The sequence below is a fragment of the Platichthys flesus genome, chromosome 6 (genome assembly GCF_949316205.1).
Source record: "Platichthys flesus chromosome 6, fPlaFle2.1, whole genome shotgun sequence".
Classification (NCBI taxonomy): domain Eukaryota; kingdom Metazoa; phylum Chordata; class Actinopteri; order Pleuronectiformes; family Pleuronectidae; genus Platichthys; species Platichthys flesus.
This window is the reverse complement of record NC_084950.1, coordinates 19,976,825-19,987,595: the sequence shown is the minus strand read 5'-3', so window position 1 is coordinate 19,987,595 and position 10,771 is coordinate 19,976,825. Positions and strand designations below refer to the sequence as shown.

The 10,771-nt window shown below is 38.5% G+C and overlaps 1 protein-coding gene across 1 annotated transcript; it reads right to left on the bottom strand.

Annotated features, from left to right (window-relative positions):
- Nucleotides 1-1,288: 1,288 nt before the first annotated feature.
- On the bottom strand, nucleotides 1,289-10,278 carry alkbh3 (alkB homolog 3, alpha-ketoglutarate dependent dioxygenase). The gene is made up of 10 exons (XM_062390580.1): nucleotides 10,190-10,278; nucleotides 9,313-9,398; nucleotides 8,648-8,757; nucleotides 8,496-8,530; nucleotides 8,318-8,365; nucleotides 7,693-7,796; nucleotides 6,217-6,305; nucleotides 5,742-5,951; nucleotides 5,110-5,208; nucleotides 1,289-2,467 (listed from the first exon to the last, which is right to left on the bottom strand). Exons 2-10 carry the CDS (start codon nucleotides 9,386-9,388, stop codon nucleotides 2,342-2,344), a joined length of 897 nt encoding a protein of 298 aa, XP_062246564.1. The 5' UTR covers nucleotides 9,389-9,398; nucleotides 10,190-10,278; the 3' UTR covers nucleotides 1,289-2,341.
- Nucleotides 10,279-10,771: the final 493 nt, after the last annotated feature.

Below are 10,771 nucleotides of genomic sequence, written 5' to 3'. Positions count from 1 at the left end.
TCCACATTGGAGGAACCCATATCACACAAATAACTAATAATAAACTACATTGGTATGATTGGAATTGCATTAGCAAGTTGATGTTTCACAGCCTCTGACCTAATGTCCAAAAATACCAACACGTAATACATCTCCAGGAATCACCCAGAGGAGTGGGCTCAGTGTCTTCATGCCTGACCTAGTCTATTATCCCCATTTCTAAGAAAATAACAACTATCCTGAAAATTGAAGCTGAATACAAAAAACAAAATGACATTAGAATTCTAATGAAATAAGAATTCCATTCATATTGACCCTATATACTTTAATTGTGTTTACTAACACTCTGAAAGTATCTTTCTCACACTGCATAATAGCTCTACAGAGTTGTTCCCAGCGTCATGAATAGCACGTTAAATCCTTAAACTGATTGTCACTGAAAAAGGCATGAACACCAAAAGGTATTGGAACAGTGACACATGAGGTCTTTACTCCGACACATTCGATTTTAAAATGAAGCAATGGCTATGGCGTGGAGGCTCTCCTGCTGTAATATGAGAGAGTGAACATCAACACTATGTGTGACTTAGAATAGTAAATCAGAGGACACTAAGCTGCTCATCAAAGTTGTGCTTCTGCGCTCATTTCTCTGAACTCAAGCATACAAGCTCATGCTTCCTCTTAGGGGACTCCGTTCCTTCATGAAACATCATCTGCCTAACTAGCACTGACTGTGCCGACACCCCTTGAACTGATCTCCGGCACTTTGTCTTACTGAACAGATTTAGCACTTAATACTTTCTTCAAGGTCTCCTACTGTACAATAGCTTCAGTGTGGTTCCCCTGTAGTAAGAATACAAGTGTCTGTCAAACAGTAAATGTAAATGTCAGTCTGCTCATTTATCTATAGTCAAAAACTAATGAAACAAAGTAAGACCAACCTAAGTAATGTCATCATATAAAGTCATTATATAAAGTCAACGTGATACAATCTTTGGCCCACAGATCAAGAAAGTGTTTCCATTAAACAGTATTATCACTAGTTTGGGTATCATTACAACAATGATTACACAATCTCTCCGGAACCCTGAGGTTAACCTTCCTGTGGTTGTTGTATTTTGCAAACATGCTGAGATTAATTTTCATGACAAACTCTTCATCACAACCTGGCATTCTATTTGAACTCAACAGCCCCATATAAGATTTGGATGAAGTGTTGTGCTGCAAACAACTATGACTTGTTTCTTATTTTATGTATAATAAATAATTTATAATTGACACTATGTTTATAGAACATATGAGACAATGATTCGACAGAGAACACATTAAGTTTATTTCAGAAACACAGCAATCGAGGACAGTTGCATGTATTAATGTTACATAATAAACAGAACATTCTATCATGTGGGATCTTCCCCCTCTGACATGCACTTCTTCAAGTCTTGCATTTTCAGATGTCAGTATAGCGAGGCAGAAAAAAAAATGTCTCCATCAAAATCTGCTGTAGTTATCTACTACAAATATGCCTGTTGTCCGATCTGTTACGGCAATGTCTTGACTTTTTGTCTTATTTGTCTGAACTGACCCAAGAGGCCACTTTACTTGTTCCTTCCTCTTTTTATAGCAGCCACACTCTTTCCAAAAGCTCCATGAGATAAACTGTTTACATTTCACACAGCATTACACCAACAGTCACATCCGAAGTGACTTGCTGTACAGTGAGCACTATGGACACTGTATTTTCCTAAAGACAATTTTCATGGCATGTCAATATTGACATGCACTCAATGTTTATTCAGACCTAACCAATCTACGCTTTCTCAAAAACTGTAGGCAAAATTAAAGCTTGACAAAACAAAACCAAAAACATGGTTGTATGGCAAATAAATACCAAGATGTGGTATTCAGGCACTGCAACCTAGGAGCTTCCCACCACAAACTGAACATGGCAACAAAAGTTATTGTGGCATCAAGTGCCATGCTCAGCGCCGTTTGCTGAGTTACAGCCACAAAAATACTGACTAAAGTTTCCGTCTGAAATGAAACAACTCTCTAAGCTTCTGAAAGAATAAATAAAATCAAAATAATATTCAGAGCTGACATCTCTCAGAGCCTTTAAGTCCTCAATATACCCTATCCTCGTACGCAGCTTCTCTGCACTGATATCTGATTAATACCACTGGTCACAACTGAGGTATTATTATGGTTCACTTATGCAACAGGTGAATCCATGCTGCAAATCTCCCTGTTTCAGTTGGAGGAAGCTGTTATTCACACCATTGTCTATGATTAAGTGACGAGTGGCTCAAACAGCTGAAAACTGCACTCTCCTAAGCCTGAAGTACCTGACTCTGAGGGGGGTTTACTCTTGCTTGGCAGTGAAGCGAAGCTTGGTCCCCGGCCTGTGGCCCTCCAGCTCAGGATGAATAGTTCTGAAGGTCAAGTTGATGCGCGGGCCTCGGTCATGGTACTCTTTAGCCACTTGATGCTAGAGGAGACAGAGACACAGATACAGATAATGTTTCATTTAATTTATTTTAGGTATATTTTGTGGTTATTTTATGTGCATTCTTTTATCCACAAAATAGGCAAGTGTTGGCTAAATCTGAGTCTTCCTCTCTAACAAGTGGCTACTAAAGGACACAGAGGATGCTCAAATGAACAGTGGAATCAGCATTAAATCATAGATATTAACACAACATATATTGTAATCAACACAAATAAGGTTGTTTTTTCAAATAAACCCAGTACCTTTGTTTTTTACTGATGGAGACATTTTGTCACTTAGATTAGAAAACTAAAAACATGAGGTCACCATCTTTACCGTCAGCACAACGGTATTTTTGTTTTGTGGCCGACCTCTGCACTCAAACACCATTTTCTTACCATTTGACATATGGGCTAAAGGTCTTCATGTATAGTATTCCTTCACCTTCAACTCCAAAGCTGAAAAGGAGGTGAAGGGTTTGCTTATCCACAATGGTGCGAATGGAAAGCGTCCGGAACAGGCAGAAATAACCCTGTATCCTTTTTCAAACAGCTGAAGTACTTCATCTGGATTGACGGGTTTAGTTAAATATTTATCTCTCACTTCCAAACCTTTCTGCCTGAGTCAGGAGGAGACAGAAAATAAATGGTGTGATCTTCTTTCCCTGGCAAGAGAGACAAAACCTTTGTTCAGATACTCAGGGAGGTGGTGCCATAAAACACCTGTGACCTTCTCCTTTTTTCTTCTCCTTTTTTCATTGGACTTTATCTTTGTAGTCCTCCCTCCCTGTATCCCCCTATCCCTCCAGCAAGGGGGTTATGTTTTCATCTGTATTTGTTTGTTAGCCAGATAACGCAAAAACTCCCCTACCAATTACCCTTACATTTTGTGGAGGGGTGGGTAATAGCTGAGGAGGAACCCATGAAATGATGCTGTAGATCAGTTCAGGGGTCAGATCCAGGAACTTGTTGGAACTTTTCTTTTTTACATTGTACTTTATTAAAAACATATTACTCACAGTAGGTGGGAACTCCCTTTACTCAAAACAGTCAGGGATAGGTCAACTAAAAATTAAGTTGACTCATAATCTAATCACCACTTTGCTGATGGAGGGGGGAGGGAAGTGTTAAGCATCATCCAAATATTTTGTTTATTAAACTGGCTTGTCTTTAAACATTGTATTATTGTCTGGTATACTTCAAAATAATATGTGACATAGCATGGGCATCCACATATACCACCTCCCAATGGCTTATATTCATTCATTTGGTGCCGGATGTGAAAATAACAACTTCATATCACAATTTGGCAAGGAGGAGTATAGTCAGGAAAAGAGCTCTAATGTATGTACTTCCTTAATACTGTTATATTTCCATCTATTCCAATGTCCCTTAAGTCCCCTTACCTTTCCTTCCCACAGTTTTCTCCATTACATATTTATATTCATTTGTTTTGTGTGTAGTTTTTATGGTTGTTTTGTGTTTTTCATTTCACTTGGAGAGCTTAAAGGGCTCCTGTTCTCTTGTCCACGGATGTTTTGGATCATTGATCATTTTGCACTGAATGAACAAAACTAAAATGGACAGACAGAAGTGAAGTGTTTATCTAATCTTCCAGAAGGCAGAAATAATTTTGTTAGGAGCACGAAATTCAATCTATTCTGATAAAACATATTCTCAGTGCTGAGTGTGACCAAGAAAGCAGCTATGCACTCACACTCTCTCTCACACGCACGCACACACGCACACACACACTTTCTATCCTGCTTCATGCACTCACAAACCCGGTCGCTGTCCCTGATTGTAAAACATATGACTCTCATTAGACGAAAGCTCTGCTCTTCTCTCCAGGCCACTCCATCCATCCTGCAAATGACGGAAGGAGCCCGGGTCCCTTGAACACAGGTCTATTCTCTCACGTGTGCAGTCAGAAGCACATGTACAGGCAAACACACACACACACAGCTGTAAGTGAACACACAAACAAACACACATGCACAGGAGCAGAGCGAGTCACGTTAAGCTTCACCTGAACTCACCTGGCTGAGGCAAATGAGGCTTTTAGACCATTTACTGTAAATGTTCAAGGTTTAAAGAGGTAACTACTGTATATTAAGGTTACTGTTTTACCAACAGCTTAAAACCAAGTCTTGTCTCGTAAGTCTCCCAACAATACAATGCTTCAATCCACATTCTTCTCTTAATGGTATCAATGGTACAAATGGTTACGGTATCAAAGGTATAAAAAACTAAATCATTTCATGGGAAAACAAAGTTAATATTAGTCATAACTCACTGGATAGAACCCATTAGGTTTGTGTTAACTGTGACATTGGCTTAAATAGACTTACAGTTACAGTGCATTGTACCAGGGTCTATAATAAGAGGCAAGCCACATAAACCTTTGAGTGGCATGTACATACATGTTTTACTTTAAATTTGCTGATATACAGTGGTTATTAATTGATTGTGACATAAAATATAATTTCTCAATCTAAAATTTCTCAATCTTTTTGTTTGATAGAGTCAATACAGCAATCAAAACCTCGTCATTTTTTCTTTCTTTCTGCCTGATCCTGATTAGTCCCTGTTTCTAATTCATTTTGCCTGCATGGACCCTTGTATCTGATTGGTTAAGCCTACCTGCCAATCGTCCTGTGTGGCTCCCTCCATCAGCAGAAGTGTCCCATGACTCAGAGGAACCCGAATCCGCTCCACATAAGTGAAGTCACCGTTCTCCTCCTGAAAACATAAACACACACAATGTATTATCATCTAATAACACACACAACAAACACATGTGACCTGGCACAGTGTAGTGTCACACAGTGACAGCACATTTCTGTTACATTCAAATCACTGACAATAAAACTCATAACGTCATGTTTAATGGAACTTGCCTCCTATGAAGTGTGTAGACTTAAAGATTGAAATAACAAACAACTACTGAGTACTAGCTTCTAAATACTGATAAGTCTATACACACTTTACTCTGTGTCTAACTATGAGGCACATGATTCAACCATACCATCTAAGAGAAGACACTGTATTTGAAAAAGTCAAATACAGTGTCTACTTTTAAAACACTTTTTTTAAATGTATAGCAAGGACATGTTCTGTGTCTATTAAGAGTAGGAGTCATTAAAGAAGACTTTCATTGTTGAGACCTAATATACTTAATAATTGATCAACACATTTGTTTTGCTTTACTGACTCCTAATGTGAACATAAACTGGAGCAGGGAAAACCAATTTCCACTCTCTGCAGCATCTCACCGGTGGAGGTTGCTTCCTGAGGCTGAACACTCTGGTGTCCCCCAGACTGAGCGAGGCGATTGTGGGTTTGGCGCCCAAGGAGGCCTCATCGTCGCTGTGCCAGCCAATGCTGTCATGGCAGTCCCGGTACAAGTTACATAGCAGCGAGTTGAATCTGCTGCTGCTCGCCTGCTCCACTGCCTCACGAAGGGTTAACAACAAAGGATGCCACTAAAAAATAAGTTCAGCAAACAATATAAAGGGAAAGAAAAAACATTAAAAAATACACCAAAAACAACCCTCCAAAAAAACAAATGCTAGTATGTCACCTTGTTTAAATTGCTCTGTATTAGAAAAGAAAGGGACAAAACAATGAAAGAAATAATCTGTAAAAGAAAAAGTGCCTCAAGAAATGAAGAAACAAAGATCACAGACTTAACATCTGGAGGCGGCTGTGTAACCAAGACTTGTTGCAGTTATGATAAGTATATTTAACCTGTGTATTGGCATCCATGGTGGAGTGAGCATATGTATAAGGCAACTCTCCATACCAGCAGGTCAGCCTTGGCTCGCCATATGCCTCACCTGGAGACACACACATAGACGACATATCTTTACTAAAAAAAATAAAAACTGGTAACCATGGTTAGATAACTGCGTAGCTCTAGAGTACATAATGAGTGAATTCAAATTTTAGGATGAACTATCCCTTTAAGTTAAACATCTGAGTCAAATTTCTCTGTCTGTCTTTGTCCGTTATTCTTGTGTTTCTCTCTTAGTCTAGGAACAACTAGAGCTTTCCAAGAAGCAATTATCTGCCATTATTATTATTAAGCCAGCACTATGGTACGAGAACATGATGAAACCAAAGCAAACTACTCACGCAGCCATCCCTTTTTAAGCCACTGAGACTCTAGAGCTAATATTTATAAAAATGTGTGCTCATTCATCAACTATGAAGAGCTTTACTCTTTTGAAAAAACATATGCTATAAAGGGAAGAAAATATGAACAAAACTCTGACCAATTCACTGGGTCCTGAGTTTTGAAACAAGGCAGGCAAAAAGACAGTGGTCATTAGAGAAGTGACTGATGAAAGGTTAACATCTGTTTTCCACTACTTCCTCTTTAGTCCATACATCACAAGGGTTTTGTTGACAAAGTCTTCTTGATAGAGGATAACACAGCTTGTCTCTATGGTCAGTGTTTAGAACTCATCTTGTCTTCAACAAGCTGTGTGTATGCTACAGAGCTATTAAAGAATAATATACAAGATGGACAAGAGATGGACGAGAGCCAGCTGAGAGAAGAGAAGCTGATTCAGTGGCAGTGGCGCTGCATCTCAACCGTCTCAGTGCTTATAGCCTGTCTGGGATAAATATGAATGTGAGTGCATGCTAAATTAATCCTTTGCACAACTTAACCACGTGCAAGGAGAGCGCACTTGCACTTTCTGTTTTTAGTTAAATATGGACTGAGGGTTAAGTTTTGCAGTAAATGTATAAAGTCATCTATAAAAAAAACAGTGCCTGTGGCCCCGTTCAGGACTGCCATAAACAAGATAATTCACTGCCTCACCGGTCTGTCACTAACTGACCTGCCTGCCTGCGCACACCCTGCCCATGATCCCACTGCACATGACCGGACTCTTTAGCCAAGGAGACGAACAACGCTCAAGCAAAAGTTGATGGTCAGAAGGGAGTGAGTGAGTGAGTAAGTCATGGAAAAGTCAGCTCCTTGCACTTGTCAGTAAGTGCATGTTCAAGTGTTTTGGGGGCATTACTTTGATGAGTAGGCCGAATGGAGGGGGTGGGATGTATTGTTGCATTTTTTGAAGGCTTTTCTAGGATTACTAACTCATAGTTTCAATCTTCTCAATACAAAGTATACTGTATTTATACTGTATGCAAATTTACATTTATATTGAACATTTCTAAATATACTCTGCTTAGTCTAAAGACCCATGTACGCACCCTGTCTGTAGTTGGTTTTCTTAGACCAGGGAAGCTCCTCTAACAATTTACTGAACATCCAGTCAGCCTCCTCCTGGGCAAGAAACCCAGGCAGCAGCCGCAGTCTGGACAGACAGAAGAAAGAACACACAAATACACGGAGACTTACTACCTATTTAATTAACATGGATATATAAATATGTATCTGCCATCTATTTGATCAACTCTCTAATAAAGGCACACATTTCCCAAAAAAGGATAACATATTATTAGGATTAAAAGATATGCAAGCGGGAAACTAACCTTTCATTTCATCAAAGCAAAAGTGATACTGGACTGAAAAGTTCAACGTCACCTTTCAGTACGTCAACAAACTAAATTGAAATTATGGTTGTCATTTTAATGACCGTAGTTACAGCATATATTAATTTGCATCCAGTAGCTATTAAAACGTGCCTCATATCATTAGTGAGGTAGAGGGCATGGTATTCAACAAGAGCTATATGTGGTATTGCTTGTGGGATTACTGCCATCTAGTGGATTTCAAACTCTATCACAGATTTGTCACCTACTATAAACACAATTGCTTGGTTCTATCCCATAAAAGTTAATTTCCCTCTGAGGGAGATTCTTTATTTAGACTCACCTGGAGACTCCAGAAGGAACATGGCTGATCTCATAATCGCCTGCATGTCTGCCAAGAACACAATGATGTGTTAGTCATCCTGAGCACCACACTAACCAAAGTGACAGGTCAAGATATCAAGCCACAGACAAAAAAACAAAAACAGTCAATCAAGTCAAGACAGAAATGTGCAACTTACTCGATCACCCTCTCTGGTGGAACATCTCTACTTGGCTGCAATGAAGAAAAATCAGGATAAAAGGAAGGAACACTTCATTTTAACAAGCTGTTAAAAAAATTCTCTGTAATGCAGTGATTGCTCATTTTTTATTATGACTTGTAAAGGTTTACCTTAGTGGGCTGATGAAACTCAAATGTCTTAGATGTCTTCTGTTGCCCCAAATCCCAAGAAGTAGAGGTTTGGTTGGAATTTCTGGTTTGAGGGTTGTTTGGAACTGTGCCTGTTTTGAATAATAAAAAAAAATAAGAAGCTGCTTTGTACATGTGAGGCAGGGTTATAAAAATATTTTTTATAAGTTTATATATTTCAGCAAGACAAGTAAGTTAATATGTAAACTAGAATGTCACTCAGTAGAGTGCATAACTCAACCGAAGGCCCAACAGTCCCCTTCTGAAACCACATTTAAATTCACTAGATCCAGTTTGTGTTTGGTTCTGCAACAAATTGTACAAACTCATAGATATCAGTCCCCTTAATATGTCTGATATTTTTCATGAAGATCCCGGACGTATTCTCTAAGAAATCAACGGAACCCTTTCACGTTGTTAGAGAAAGAGACAAAAAAATCCTAATCCGATCCACACCAAAATTGCATGTGTTCTTCCCTGACCCATACGGCATCCTTCCAAGTTTTGTGGTAATCTGTCCGGCAGTTTTGCATAATCTTGTTTACAAACAGACAGCCTCATTGGTGGAGGTAATGATGATCTAATTCTGTGAGTTTTCACATTCTACTAACACAACATCATATATACATAGTAACCCCTTATATTACCGGTTGGTGCTGTGTGTTTTGGCAGTGATTTGGCCCAGGAGCCCTGGACTCTGGCGCGCTGACGCTTGTCCGACATCACATCAAAACTGTGTGGTGAGAAACAGAAAGCAAGTTTTCATCACTATTGAATCCAACTATCCTCATGGCAACAGAAGTAAAGCCATGTGTTCACCTAAATGTATTTCTTTTATTTTATACAACATGTTGTTGTTAAATACAACTCCACACCATATGTTGACACACCAGCCCCAGTGACAAGGACTGCAGGTCTGATGAGATTAGCATCTCAAACTGAGAGGATCGAACTTATATTTATAATTCTCCTGCTATAATTATTTTTCTGTATTTGTTAGTCCATGCTAAGAGCCTCTAGTATTTGAGTATCCTTTTGTGTGCACTGCATATGTGCTTGTAATTTGTAAGTTGGTTGTCGTTCTCTGTGATGTTTAATGATATATGTTACTGTAAAGTTAGAACATTGTGTCTGTTTTACAATATTTTCATTAATGGTGCTTTCGTTGGAGTTTGTCTGTTTTGTATAAACCTATCCAAGAACTGCTCATGGAAATAATTAGCTTTTGAAATGCTGAGAGCTTGTTAGTATCACTTATTAACATGATAAAAATGGAGGGGAGGGGTCTAATTCAAGGATTAATCGCTGATTCTATCCGTTATTTCCCGGACCAATCGGTCACTGCATATTTCAGCTGGTGAAATGTGACAGAATACAACTCGCTTGAGATGCTACCTCGTCTCTGAGCTAGCTTAGCTCAGCTCAACCTACTCAAAGTTACTTAAAATGAACACGCTGTAAAATTCACAACTTACAAAAAATACTCATTACACTAATGTTGAATCAGACCTTTGAACTACTTACCTAAATTGCTGTTAAATCACAACTTTACAAGAGGCAACTTCACATAAACTGAGACGCCTGCTGCTTGACAGCCATGGCAGCAGTGTCTCACAAAAATAAAGCCTACCCGGAAGAGTAATCTTAAACTGTAGTTCCGACCCCTTCTTCGTCTGAATCTCCTCTTCAAATGGTCCAAAGTAACTAAATGCTTTTCTTCACATTTATTACTTAAGCTCAACTTTTAGGTTTGAGATATGGTATTTTTAATTTTAAGCTTATTTTTTATGGGAAATATAGGCATCTAGGAACAATATAAGAAATATGTGTTTTACACTGTTTTTATTAACTACATCCAACAGTATGTAGTTAGAACATGCAGTTGCAAGTAGCTGCTTAAAATGCTGATTTCATGTTAATTAATCTGTACAGTATACGATCTCTCAGGGGTCAGTTTGCAAAATGAATAGTTTGTATTTTATTTACATCTATGATAATCATTTTTTCACTGCTATTTTATAACTTTACTTTTAATTTTAAAGCAGAACCTACACAGTATTTCACAGTATTTTATGTATGTATTATTGTCACTTTTACTGAAGTGAA